Below are 13,615 nucleotides of genomic sequence, written 5' to 3'. Positions count from 1 at the left end.
GGTGGCCGGGTTGTTGCAGTGCTGGGATCTGAGGGGTCGGTTCTCCCGCCATCTACAGGGAGCTTCTCAGGTCTTCCTCACCCCTCGGCCTGCAGTGCTGGGTGCAGAGAGAGGTGTTGGGTGTGTTGTGCAGGGGAATGGCTAAAACGGCAGAGCCCCACTCAGCTGCCTCTAGCACGCCCGGTATATGCCAGGGCTGAGGGCTGGTGCAGGCATGTGGGGGAAAGGGAGATGGGGAAGGCCCAGAGGGTTGGGATTTTCTTTTCTTAGAGGTCAAGGTTTTGTGAAGTGCAGCAAACACATCTTGCAGAGCTCATAGTTTAATTCCTGAATGATTCTCCCAACAGCCTCCTTCTTTTTGCTATACTCAGGGAAAGTAACCTCATTTTAATATTCAAGAAAAAAAAATAATTGAAAGATAGGATCAAATGCCGAAAGAGAAAATACATTGTATTACGAAGTCAAACACAGAGCACCGTTAATTTTCTCTGGGTTTGGAATTACCCGGACTCCTGCTCTATGAACTTCTCTTGCCTTAACTTTTAGAAAAGTACAGCGTGCTTCCTATTTGCCTGGTTCTCATCCATCACAGTTTCATTTCATCTCTGCGACAGTCCTGTGAAGTAGGTGCACAGATGAGGAAACTGAAGTTCAAAGAAACGAAGTGACTTAGCCAAGGCTTCCCAGCGACCCAATAATGTCCAGGGCATTTTTAGACTCTGACGAGGAGGCGTTAAGAGTTGATCAAAGTCTTATTCCCTTCGACAGGAATCGGTTAAGCAAAGCCTCAGGGGCAGTCAGGTGGCCAGACTCCGGTAGAGGTGCTATTTTGTTACTTAGGCGAATGACCTCCCTTATCTAGGCTTTAGAAAATGAGGATGAGTTGCTCCTCGCCCCCCACCAGGTTCCCTCTTGGCTTTGGAGTCCTCTCCTTCCCTGTACCAGCCCGTGTCTGCCTTCCTCTTGGGCCCTCCTGGCATGGCAGGGGACTGAGGGCTGGACCAGGCCGGAGGCCAGTGGGACCTACAGGGCTACGGGTGAGGGAGGGACCAGTGTCGGGCTGGGGCTGGGGAGCTGGTGTAGGGCCAGGCTGGTTGTGCCTGGCCCTGGGTGCTGGGGTGACCTGGAAAGAGATCCCCCTCCCTGCCCTGTGGGAAACCCCTCTGGGGTGACACCCCTATCTCTTAATAGGCCACCTTTCCTCCCCACCCCTGGGAAGAGAGCCGAGACAGGGTGAGGGGTGCGTGCTCCCTTAAGGAGTGGGAGAATTATTATAGCCAATGTTGTGTTGCCCCAGCTCTGTTTACAAAGCCTTGTCACGTTTACAGACTGTTTCTTGATTCATTACCTCATTTAACTCTCATGTAATTTCTCTGCAGAGTAAGAGTTGTCATCATCCCCCACTCACAGTCAAGGTCAGGTCAGTAAATATTCACTGAGTGCCTGGTAAGTCACCGGCACTGCTGGACGTAGAGGTGAATCTGATTTGACCTCTGCCCTCGAGATCCAGGGACTTGATCAAGGTCACACCGTGAGTGGCCCAGCTAGGGTTGTGGTCTAGTGACCTGAGCCCCGGCCCCAGGCGTGTGTGGTGGGTGAGTCCTGGTGTCACTGGAATGGGCTCTGGCCCCACGGGTCTGGGGGAGGTGAGCTTTGGGGATGCAGGTAGTGTTCATGGAAACCAAAGGAAGTGTTGGCTTTCATGCTGGTGAGCGAGAGAGGCAGCTGGGGCTGAAGCCTGGTGGGGAAGAAAGAACCCACGTAAGAGCCCCCCAGAGCTGGGACCTGACCACTAACACCCAGCTAGAGGGACATGGCGGCCGTGACCAGCCTCTGAAGAGAGGGCTGGACATGGTGACCTCAACTGGTCCCTTTTGGTTTGGAGACTCTTGATTGGAGTTCATTTATTCATTCATTCATTCATTCATCCCACAAACACTTATCCAGGGCTCACTGTGGCCCTGGCTTCGGTCACACTGACTGCCCCAGAGATCTGGAGGGCGAGGCTCCCGAGGGACAGGTGCTCCAGAGACAAAGCGCTCCCCTGTGTGGAACAGGACCTCCTACCCCTGCCCCAGAAAATCAGTGGGGGGCAGAGTGGATATGGGGACCATGGCGAGGACTGGGGAGGGGGAGATGAGTGAGGAGATGGGAGGGGGAGGGAGGTGTGGAGGTAGAGGAGGTGTCAGGTTGGAGGGTATTAGCCCCCAAGCCTCCAGCTCCCTGGGAGTAGGTCTCAGGGTCCCAACTTTACCACCTGTTGCAAACATTTAGTCTGAATCAGACTCAAAAACGGACACAAACAACTCGTGGGGCGGGGCTGCTGCTCCTTCTGGTCCTCCCACCCAGCTCAGCCACTCGGCCCTGCCCGAAGCCTATAATGTAATCAGTGGCATCAACAGAGCTGGTGTGTATTTACCTTTGAACAGGGTGTGGGGAGGGGTGTGTGTGCAGTTAGGTCTAGTGGAAGGAATGTGGGATTTGAAGTCGGTGCAGACTCGAGTTCAAATCCCCCCTCTGTTGCTCACAGGCTTTCTGATCTTGGGAGAATAACCCCTGGCAACCTCAGTTTCCTTCTTTGCAAGACCGAGGTTGTAGTCGCAGCCTCTGGAGGGTGAGGCTCCACCCGGAGTGCCTGCCCAGCGTTCCCTTGTTGTTTTCCTATTGCCTGGCTACTGCAGCTGGTGTCGCTTCGAGGCGGCAGAGGGCACAGGGCGTGGAGACGGGCCCCTGCCCCGGGCTTGGGCCAGGGCTTTGGGGTCTGGGCCTGGAGACAGCTGTGCCTGCAAAGCAGCTGAAGCTGCTGAGGCTGGAGGAGGTCCTGGCCGCGGGCGTTATTTTGGGCCTGGCCTGCCATCCCCGGCTCCTGTTTCTCTTGGGAGTCTGGGGGGAGGGACCCTTGAGTTCTATTTCTGGGTCCTCCCATTCCTCCCTCTTTGCTTCCTTCCCTATCTGGCCAGAGGGGTGGGAACAGAGACCACTCTAGGTGCTCCTGGGAGGCTGCCAGCTAGTGGCCATTGGCCCAGGCCAGAACCCTGGGGGCTTGTCCCACCAGCCTTTCCCCCAATTTCTGGAGGCAGGGGGTATCTCTTGTTACCCCCCAGGATTTGACCTTAGGCTCCAAGCTTCTGGGAGAGCAGGGGATCAGACCTCAAAGTCAGCCACTGTGCTGTCCCCCTGAATCTGCACGTGGTCCGTGGGAGGTGGCGTGGGGGCCAACAGGAACTGGGCAGCTGAGGCACCTGTGGATCTGGGGGTGCACCCCACCCACCTCCCCCTGGCACACCCTCCTGGGCAAGATGTGCCAGGTGATTTCATCTTCTCACCAGAGCAGAAAAACGGGTTTAACTGGGCACTTTAATCTCCCCCACTGCTGGCAAGCATGGTGCCAGCCGTTGCCCAGAGCCAGAGCGCCCCCTTACCCGGGGTAGTTTACCCCTTCTAGTATCCCTGGGCTTAGTGAGTACTTCTGGTCTCAGGGACACTGGGCTGGGGTCCAGGTGGACTGGGCAGCAGTTCATCTTGACGCCCCTTGGCTGGCGGTTGGCACCAGGCAGGTACACAGGGCTGACGTAATGCCCTTGTGGCAGGAGTTTCGTGGCATAGATTCTGCCAGCTGGTTCTGGAGTCTTGCCCTGAGGAGGTGGCAAGGGTGAGGTACCAGCGTAGGAGCCTTTGGAGTAGGCGGCACTCTGGCTCAGCGTGTGCAGCTCGGGTCCGGATGCCCATAGTTGGGATCTGATGTTCCTTTTCTCTGCCTGGGGGAATTCCAGAAGTCCCTGCAGTGACCAGGACCCTGGTGGTCCCCATGCCCCAGCTATGACTCCAGCTGACCCTCCTTCCCCACTTTCTGGGTGGCATTGCGGGGGTGGATATCCCTTGCCAGGAGGTTGGCACGTGGGTGGCGTTGTTTGTTCGGGAGAGGGTCAAGGGGTATCCAGAGGATTCATGATTCATCATCGCCTCTCTTGGGGGATTTTTACCCGTTGGCCCTGAGTTGTGCCTTTGGGACAAAGGGAGGCTTTCTTTGCCAGCCAACACTCCGGATCGAACAGGCAAGCTCCCTAAGGCTGGCACAGTGAGACACCCTCTGGATGCTCAGGATGGGTCGAGTCAGGGGAGCTTCTCCCCTGATGTCCCTCCTCTTCCCAAATTTGCAAACTTTCTTTTGCTGTTGCACGTTCTGTGGGAACAAGGGACACGGGAGGAGGGATCCTTCCGTCGTGCTTTCTCGCTGTCTGCGGTGGCATGACTCTGGCGAGTAGGTTGGCAGAGGTGGCCAGGTTGGCAAAGCTCACTGGGCAGTGCCCTCTGACCCATCTTCTCTCTCCTGACAGTGTGCACTGGCACAGACATGAAGCTGCGGCTGCCGGCCAGTCCCGAGACCCAACTGGACATGCTCCGCCACCTCTACCGGGGCTGTCAGGTGGTGCAGGGTAACCTGGAGCTCACCTACCTGCCCGCTAATGCCAGCCTCTCCTTCCTGCAGGTGAGGCCCATGGGCAAAACCCAGCCAGGCCCTGTTTCCTGCTGGGCTGAGCCCTCTGCTTGCAGATGGGTTGTAGAAGAGTGTTCCCCACCCTATATTTCCTCTTTTGTTGTGGCTCCTCAACTGGGAAGTCCTTTCTGTTGTCTAACCCCCGTCCACCCTACTGCAAGACCAGTTGACTCCTTCTCTACAACGTGACTGGCCGTGGACATCTGTGGGTGGAATGCACCCGTTCCTCTGCTAAATTTTTTGCTCTCTTGCCAGCATGATCACCTTCCATTGTCCAACTGCCCCAGCCACTGTCCCCCTCCTACCCGGAGTAATGCAAGGGCTGGCCGGTTCCCGGTCCAGTTCTGCCACTGACAAGCCTTGTGAATGTGGTCTAGGCCCTTGGCTTCACTGGATCTCAGTTTCCCTATCTGTATATTGGGAGCAACAGACATGCTTGAACTCCCTGGGGGGCCCATTTTGAAATCACATGGAAAATGTATGTGAAAGGGTCAGGAGCAGGAGAGAGAATGGAAACCAGCCTCTGCGTTGTGTCCGTGGTGCCCTGGAGCGGGGCCTCAGGTGCGATGCTTAGTCTGTCAGATCACAAACATCACCTCGTCCAGGCCTTTCCTTTACAGATGAAGAAACTGAGATGCAGAGAGGGTGGGGCGCTTGCTTACAGATTAGAGTGTTCCCCTGCCATTTTCTTTCTTGGTCGTACTAGAATCTGGTTCGGGGATGTGGGGAGTGGCCTTGATCTCCATTTTATGCCTGAGGGAGCAGGACTGGTCAGTGGCTGGGGGCCTTGCCCAAGATCCCCGAGCACAGGGTAACCTTGAGGAGGCCTTGGGGGGAGGGGTGGGTGGTAGTGGTCCAGGGCCTGGACCTGCCTCAGCCCTACCCTACCCTGTTCCCTCCCAGGAGATCCAGGAGGTGCAGGGCTACGTGCTCATCGCTCGCAACCAAGTGAGTCAGGTCCCCCTGCAGAGGCTGCGGATCGTGCGAGGCACCCAGCTGTTTGAGGACAGCTATGCCCTGGCCGTGCTGGACAACGGAGGCCTTCTGGAAAGTGCCACCCCTGCTGCACGCGCTGCTCCGGGAGGGCTGCAGGAGCTGCAGCTGCGAAGCCTCACAGGTGGTCATCCTTATCGTTGAAACTCTCTGCTGGTTATTGAGAACTGACCAGGGCCCCTGTCAGCCACGGGGATGCTTCGTGTGAATAAGAACTGGGGTCCCTTCCGGATGGATGCAAGTGGAGCTAGGGGAGGCGCCCTTGTGAGGATTCGAAAAAGATTTCCCTTCTTCCCAGGAAGTCACAGCTTGTGCCAGCCCACATAGCTTGATAGGACGCAGGCTGGGTTTTTGCCCACTTCTTGGCTGAATACACAGGTACAGTGAACAACCTATGTAACTGTACGTGGCAGCCTTGGAGCTGACAGTGTCCCAGACTCTGAGTGCCTGGTGCTTTACCTGCATGACCCCATTTCAGTCGTGCTTTAATCTTGCAAGGGAAGCATCAGTGTTATTCTCGTTTTACAGATGAGAAAACTGAGGTTTACAGAGGATGAGTGACTTGCTTGAGGTTACACAGCGAGTTAGTGGTGGTGAGGTTGGATTTCACATTCTCTTTTAACTGCTAAGCAATGTGCACAGAGTAGAGGTGGAGGAGAGGAGACAGTGAAACGGACAACTCACTCCGCCCCGGATCTCCGTTTGTTCACGTGTGGGGTGGTGTTGGTAGGGCTAAAAGATGCTGAAGGAGTCTCCTCTGCTCCCTGAGGAACCTGGGGCATGTTTAAGAGCCCCATTCCCCTTTTAGAAGGCAGGCAGGCCCCGAGGGAGGTCAGAAGGTGACAGATGGGGGGGAAGAAGCACCTGATTACTGCCCGCCCCACAGAGATCCTGAAGGGAGGGGTCTCGATCCAGCGGAACCCCCAGCTCTGCCACCAGGACACGATTGTGTGGAAGGACATCTTCCACAGGAACAACCAGCTGGCCCTCCTGCTGATAGACACCAACCGCTCACGGGCCTGTAAGCCACGCCCCTCGCCGCCTGCAGCCGCCTCTTTCTCACGCAGCGCACCAACCCCAAACTCCTGGCTTACTCCACGCCCCCGCTGCCGCTGCACTAACACCACCCATTTCCTCTTTCTCTGTGTCTTCATCTCTGTGGTTCTCTGCCCTGTCTCCCTCTGCTTCCAGATCGTGCCTCCGGTTTTGGAGTCCTCTCCTCCTGCCTGCGTCTCTCGCTCACTGTGCGTTCTGTCTCCTGGTCTCTGTCTCTCTCACTGCCGTTCTGTGTCTCTCCCCAGGCCCACCCTGTTCTCCAGCTTGTAAAGCTCCCCACTGCTGGGGAGAAAGTTCCGAGGACTGTCAGAGCTGTGAGTTACAGGGAGGCCCAGAATCTGGGGGCAGGGGCTGGGTGGGAATAAAGGTGACATGGCGGGTGGGTGCCGGGCCTCGGCATCTTCCCTGAGGCAGGAAGTCTCCCCAGAAGGTGATGCTGGTGAAGGGGCCCGGTGCCTAGGCTGCCGCCCAGCCCTCATCCTGCCCTTTGCCCAACAGTGACGCGAACCGTCTGTGCCAGCGGCTGTGCCCGCTGTAAGGGCCCGCAGCCCACCGACTGCTGCCACGAGCAATGTGCTGCTGGCTGCACGGGCCCCAAGCACTCTGACTGTCTGGTACGTGCCCCCGGCACCCCAGCCCTCGGGGTGCAAGGGGAGGGGCGTCCCGCCTGGTGCTGCCCTTAACCCTCTGGCACACCAGGGCAAAACAGCCCAGTGCCCACCAGCTGCCTGTCCCCCAGGCCTGCCTCCACTTCAACCACAGTGGCATCTGTGAGCTGCACTGCCCAGCTCTGGTCACCTACAACACGGACACCTTCGAGTCCATGCCCAACCCCGAGGGCCGTTATACCTTCGGCGCCAGCTGCGTGACCACCTGTCCTTGTGAGTGCCGGCGAGAGACGTACTTTTAGTAGTTTTGCTGGGGACTTTGGTTTATGTAGATGCAAGCATGTCGTGAGCACTGTCCGCCCCTGGCTTCGGAGAGCCGGTCACGGCAGTTCGTACTGAGCTGCCTCGTTCTTTCAACAGCAGTGGAGCAGGTGGCAGTACAGAATAGCAGCTAAGAGCCCACGCACAGAAGCCAGACTGCCTGGGTCTGAGACCTGGCTCTGCCCCTTTTTAGTCACGTGACCTTCTTGCCCTGTCTCGGTTTCCTTATCTGTTAAGTGGGGGCCAAAATAGTCCCATCCTCACCAGGTGGTTATAAAGTTTGAATGAGTTAATATTTGCAAGGCTCTTATAACTGTGCCCAGCCAATACTAAGCACCCCTAAATGTTGATTTTTAGATAGATCAGAGTTTTATTTACTAGCTCCCCTATTTACTGATGGGCATTTAGGGACTGGCCTCAGACCTGGGGACCTCTTTCCTCCTGTCACAGGAGACAGCAGTGGGCTCTTGGGTCCTGGCCGTACCCTCCCCATGGTGGGTGAGAGTACGGAGTGTAGAGCTAGATCATTTGGGTTCATATCCTGGCTCCTCCACTTACTAGCACAGGGACCTTAAGGAATTTAAACAGAAAACCCTGTGCTTTGGTTTCCCTTTTGGCAAAATGGGAATCTAACGGTGCCTACCGCACAGGGTTGTCGTGAGGAGTGAACGAGTGTCCAGGGCTCAGATATGGTGTAAGGGCATTTCGGTATCGGTTGATATCATTCCTATTGTACTCCCTGGGCATGGTCACACAGCTCCTGGTGGTGGGGGGCGGTGCTGAACGGCCAGGGCACGTGGACAGACGATCTTGATCTCCTCAGACAACTACCTGTCCACGGACGTGGGATCCTGCACCCTGGTTTGTCCCCTGAACAACCAAGAGGTGACAGCTGAGGATGGAACCCAGCGGTGTGAGAAATGCAGCAAGCCCTGTGCCCGAGGTACCCAGTGGCCGCCCCCTGCACACCCAGCCTGGCCTAGCCCGCTGTGCCACCCTCCCTCAGACCCTCCTGGGACCCAGTCCTGTTCTCCCACTGACTCTGCCCCTGGCCCTCCCCTGAGCACTCCCACAAGCTCCCCCATGTCTCTGCCAATGTGAGGAGGGGGCATGTGACCCCAGGAGGGGACTGTGGACAGGACCCAGGAGGTTGAATTCCTGGTGCTCCATGTGGAGGCTGAGGTGCCCCCCGCCCCCCTCCCCACAGTGTGCTATGGTCTGGGCATGGAACACCTGCGGGAGGTGAGGGCGGTCACCAGTGCCAACATCCAGGAGTTTGCTGGCTGCAAGAAGATCTTTGGGAGCCTGGCGTTTCTGCCGGAGAGCTTTGAGGGGTAAGGATACTCAGAGTTAAGGGTGGGCACATGGCCTGAGGCAGCATCAGGGCAGTCACTGAATCCTGAGGCCCCAGAAGTGGAAGCATTTCTCGGGGACGGCGGGAGACAGAGGTGGGAGGCCAGGGATGCAAAGGAAGCAGGTGGAAGACCAGCAGGGACTTTGGAGGGGGGAGTGTTTCTTTTTGTTTGCTTGTCTTTGGCCGCGCCGCGCGACGTGCTGGATCTTAGTTCACCAACCAGGGATTGAACCCAGGCCCTTGACAATGAAAGCGAGGAGTCCTAACCCCTGGACTGCCAGGGAATTCCTGGGATTTTTCTCATAAATGACATGTTATCTATGAACATGCACTTGTATGGAGGTCACACCATCCAGATAAAGTAAAATTCTCTTTGAGTTCATAGTAGCTTTATTCATAATGGCCCCGAACTGGAAATAATGCAAATGTGTATCAATAGCTGAAGGAATCACTAAAGCTGACCCTTGGACATCACGGGTTTGAACTGCGTGGGTCCACTTAAATGTGAAGTTTTTTTCAATACATCCGTACGGCAGTACTACACAGTCCGGGGTTGCTTGAATCTGGAACCATGGATGCAAAGGGCTGACTGTAAAGTTATACTTGGATTTTCGACTTTGTGGGGGGTTGGTGCCGTAACCCAGGCGTTGTTCAAGGGTCAACTGTAAAAGGTGGTATATCCATACAGTGAAATTCTCAGCAGTAAAAGAAATGGCCTACTGATGCGTGAAACAACATGAATGTGTCTCTAAAACATTATGTTAAGCAAAATAAGTCAGACAAGAGACAGTCCACACTGTATGATTCCCTCTGCTCTAGAACAGGCAAAACCACTGTGTGGTGAGAGAAATCACAACAGTGATTGTGCCAGGGTGAGGGCCTGGAAAGGGACACAAAGGAAATTTCTGGGGTGATGGAAATGTTCTGTATACCAGTTGGGGTGGTGGATAGTGAGTGAATGCATTTGACGAAACTCATTAAACTCCACACTAAAAATCTCCAATTTATTGTATGTGAATTATACTTCAATAAAAATATGTATTAAAAAAGGAGAACATTCCCTTCAACACTTTCTCCACCTTTACTCCCCTTTCTAGAGGAGACCACTCTTAACAGTTTGTGTGTGTTCTTCTAGACCATTCATACGTATACGGATACGCACGCACAGAGAAACGTAGTGTTAGTAATTTGGGGGGAAAGGTTGATTTAAAATGGGAGCCTGTTGTGAATATTGTCTGCCCCTGGCTTTGGAGAGCCGGTTATGACAGTTAGTTCATGTCCAGCTGCCTTGTTCTTTCCACAGCTGGGTAAGAGGTGGCAGCAAAGAATAGCAGCTAAGAGCCCGGGCTGCCTGGGTTTGAGACCTGGCTTCTACCACTTACTTCTTGCTGGGTCTCAGTTTCCTCATCTGTTAAATGGGGGCAAAAATAGTCCCGCCCTCATAAGGTGTTATAAAATTTAAATGAGTTAATATTTGTAAAGCTCCTATAACCGTGCCCAGCAGATACTACACGCTCCTGAATGTTAGTTTTTCGTGTGTAGTCTGGATAGATCAGGATTATATTTAATAGCTCCCATTTACTGATGTTTAGGTATTTAATTAAAATTTTTTAAAATTTAATTAATAGAATAAATTATTAATAAATCAATTAATTTAATTAAAAATTTTTTTAATTTAAAAATTTAAAAAATTTTTAATTTCCTTAGTTTTTAAATTTTCCCTCTAACAAACAGTTCTCCTTTGCACATGCCTTTGGGAACAGGGGCCAGTGTCTCTCTAGGCCACATTCCTAGAAGTAGAATTTCTAGATCAAAGGATATAAATATTGTTTTGATGTTTGCCAAGCCAGGGCCTGGGCTTTGAAGTTCAGGATGGGAACAGCCGGGCTCGATGGGCAACGGGTTTAAGTGGAGGGGAGGCTGGGGAGGATGGCAGGGCCAGCTCGTGGAGGGGGGTCTTACCCACCCCCTTCTTGGCCCTCTCCTAATCCTCCTTCTAGGGACCGAGCCTCCAACACTGCCCCCATACAGCCTGAGCAGCTCAGAGTATTTGAGTCTCTGGAGGAGATCACAGGTGAGCTCTGTCTCTCTGAATCCTGCTTCAATGGGGCCGGGAGGTCTTCGTCCTGTCCCCGCACCCCTAGCCTCACCCTGTGTCTGCAGGTTACCTGTACATCTCAGCGTGGCCAGACAGCCTGCCAGACCTCCACGTCTTCCAGAATCTGCGAGTAATCCGGGGACGAGTTCTACATGAGTGAGCACCAGGGGAGGGTGGCCTGACGGAGGAGGAGCTGCCCCGGGAGGCCCGGGAGAAGCTCTGAGCGTGTAGGGGGGGAATGGGGGTTCCTCCAGCAGCAGCATTCCCATGGAAGTTTGCAGCGTGTGCTGGGGACAGGAGGAAGGCGAGCGCAGCCCTTGCTGAGGGGGAGGGTCAGTGGTGCGTAGCCCCCCTGCATTTGAGCACTCCCCCTCCCACAGTGGTGCCTACTCGCTGACCCTGCAAGGGCTGGGCATCCGCTGGCTGGGGCTGCGCTCGCTGCGGGAACTGGGCAGTGGGCTGGCCCTCATCCACCGCAACGCCCGCCTCTGCTTTGTACACACGGTGCCCTGGGACCAGCTCTTCCGGAACCCCCACCAGGCCCTGCTCCACAGTGCCAACCGGCCAGAGGTCGAGTGCGGTAAGACAGGGAGCCCAGCACTGCTGCTCAGGCGTGCCCACGGGCCTCTGGCAGCAGCAGTCTGGGACTTACTTGTGCGTGTGCACTGCCCGTCCCTGGTGCACCATCCTTGACATAGCTCTGGTTGGCCTGGCCTCTTGGCATGGCTTCTAGCAGGGTCCTGCCACACTGCCTTGGCATCCCTCCCTTCCCTTTCCTCTCTGTTCCTGGAACCTCAGAACTCTTTCTCTCCCTGCTTTGCGCGGCACCTATCCCCACCTCTCCAGCTCAGAGCCATGCCCACAGACTCTTCCCCCAGCTCCCTGGAGTCTCCCTTGAGAGTCCCCTCTGACCCCTTCCTCCTCACTGCAGTGGGCGAGGGCCTGGCCTGCTACCCGCTGTGTGCCCACGGGCACTGCTGGGGTCCAGGGCCCACCCAGTGCGTCAACTGCAGCCAGTTCCTTCGGGGCCAGCAGTGCGTGGAAGAATGCCGAGTACTGCAGGGGTATGCGGGGCAGAGGAGGGGCCGGCCGGGCTGGGGGGTGCACAGGGGCTCCTTCCAGACCCCTTCACTGGCCGTCCTCTCCTCAGGCTCCCCCGGGAGTACGTGAAGGACAGGTACTGTCTTCCGTGCCACCCCGAGTGTCAGCCCCAGAATGGCTCAGTGACCTGCTTTGGCTCGGTGAGGTGCTGGTGTGCTCAGAGCTGGGTGGAGGGAAGCAGGGCAGGGTTGGGGGTGCTGCCAGGGACCTGGCCAAGTCCAGTAAAATACCCCTGGGGAGGACTCCAAGCCCAGACCTGAACAGTAGGAGGGCGGTAGGAGGGTGGAAGGTGGCTGGGATGCTGGGGACAGGAAGAGTTGCGGACGCTGAGGCCCTTCAGACCATGCAAAGGGCCCAGGGAAGCCTGTGCCCTTGGCCGTGGCTGTGCCAGGGTGGTTAGACCTGGGGGCTTAGACATCAGGTGACCTGGATTCAAATCCAGGCCCCACTTGCACTGGCTCATTCGTAAAATGAACGTTACACTAGTACCTACCCCACTGGGATGCAGTGAGAATTAACTCAAAATAGGGTTTGGCACAGTGCCCGAGCACAGGAAGAAGGCTTCACAAGTTAGTTACTATTATTACTTGCTGTTATACCTTAGGTAATACACTCCCCCCACCCCACCAGGCCTGGGGATCAAGCTTTGAGGGTGGGGAGCTGGGTGCAGAACAGGGGCAGCAGACACAGTAGGTACGGGGCTGTCCCAGGAGCAAGGTGGACTGTGCTGCGGAGTGACTGAGGGAAGCACAGAGGGGACCCAAGGGCCTGATCCTGCTGCCCTGGGGGTGTCGGTGCCGGCCCCCCACAAACCCTTCCTCCCCTCCCAGGAGGCTGACCAGTGTGTGGCTTGCACCCACTACAAGGATCCTCCCTTCTGCGTGGCTCGCTGCCCCAGTGGTGTGAAGCCTGACCTCTCCTTCATGCCCATCTGGAAGTTCCCAGATGAGGAGGGCATGTGCCAGCCATGCCCCATCAACTGCACCCACTCGTGAGTCTGAGGGCCTTTTCCACGGAAAGAAAGGCTTCGTTCCAGGACCCTCTCTGGGGCTCTTATTCCAAAAGTGGGACAACTCTGCCTTTGCTTACCCCGAGACCCTTAATTTTTCATATCTTTTTTTTCTGACCACAAAAGTAACACGTGGTTAAAAATGTTTTAATTAAAGCATGAAAGTGAATAGTATTAGCAATTCTATCCCACTGTTAATAACTTGCCATATTTTTCCTCCAGTTTTTTAAATCTATGCACACACTAACGTACGTATTATTATTATAACGTAAAGTATATGTTTATATATTATTATTATTCTCCAGTTTTTATCTGCGCACATTCTAGTATATACTTCTTTTTACCAAAACGGGATCATAGACCATACATATTGTTTGGAAATTGCTTTTTCTCACTCAGCATTGCAATTTTGCTTGCAATGTTTTTCCATGTCCTAACACAGTGATCTGCCCTGTTCTTCTTCTGTTTTTCACTTAGTTGTTAATTACACATGGAATACCTGCATACATTCTTGTGATACACATTTTCAGCAGTATCAAAGTATAAACACTGTAAAGCAGAAGTGCACTGTTGTCCA

The 13,615-nt window shown here is 54.9% G+C and overlaps 1 protein-coding gene across 1 annotated transcript in view; it reads left to right on the top strand.

Annotated features, from left to right (window-relative positions):
* ERBB2 (erb-b2 receptor tyrosine kinase 2) overlaps positions 1–13,615 on the top strand; it is a 22,577-nt gene that overhangs the window by 2,016 nt on the left and 6,946 nt on the right. Inside the window, exons 2-15 of the mRNA XM_024742946.1 lie at positions 4,338–4,489; positions 5,402–5,615; positions 6,378–6,512; positions 6,793–6,861; positions 7,046–7,161; positions 7,287–7,428; positions 8,300–8,419; positions 8,684–8,810; positions 10,831–10,904; positions 10,994–11,084; positions 11,309–11,508; positions 11,860–11,992; positions 12,079–12,169; positions 12,860–13,020. Coding sequence (XP_024598714.1) covers positions 4,338–4,489; positions 5,402–5,615; positions 6,378–6,512; positions 6,793–6,861; positions 7,046–7,161; positions 7,287–7,428; positions 8,300–8,419; positions 8,684–8,810; positions 10,831–10,904; positions 10,994–11,084; positions 11,309–11,508; positions 11,860–11,992; positions 12,079–12,169; positions 12,860–13,020 — 1,825 coding nt within the window. The remainder of the gene's footprint in view (positions 1–4,337; positions 4,490–5,401; positions 5,616–6,377; positions 6,513–6,792; positions 6,862–7,045; positions 7,162–7,286; positions 7,429–8,299; positions 8,420–8,683; positions 8,811–10,830; positions 10,905–10,993; positions 11,085–11,308; positions 11,509–11,859; positions 11,993–12,078; positions 12,170–12,859; positions 13,021–13,615) is intronic.

This window comes from Neophocaena asiaeorientalis, unplaced genomic scaffold, assembly GCF_003031525.2.
Source record: "Neophocaena asiaeorientalis asiaeorientalis breed wild unplaced genomic scaffold, Neophocaena_asiaeorientalis_V1.1 scaffold1, whole genome shotgun sequence".
Taxonomy (NCBI): Eukaryota; Metazoa; Chordata; class Mammalia; order Artiodactyla; family Phocoenidae; genus Neophocaena; species Neophocaena asiaeorientalis.
Note: the sequence above shows the minus strand (reverse complement) of the source record. Positions and strands in the feature narration are given on the sequence as shown.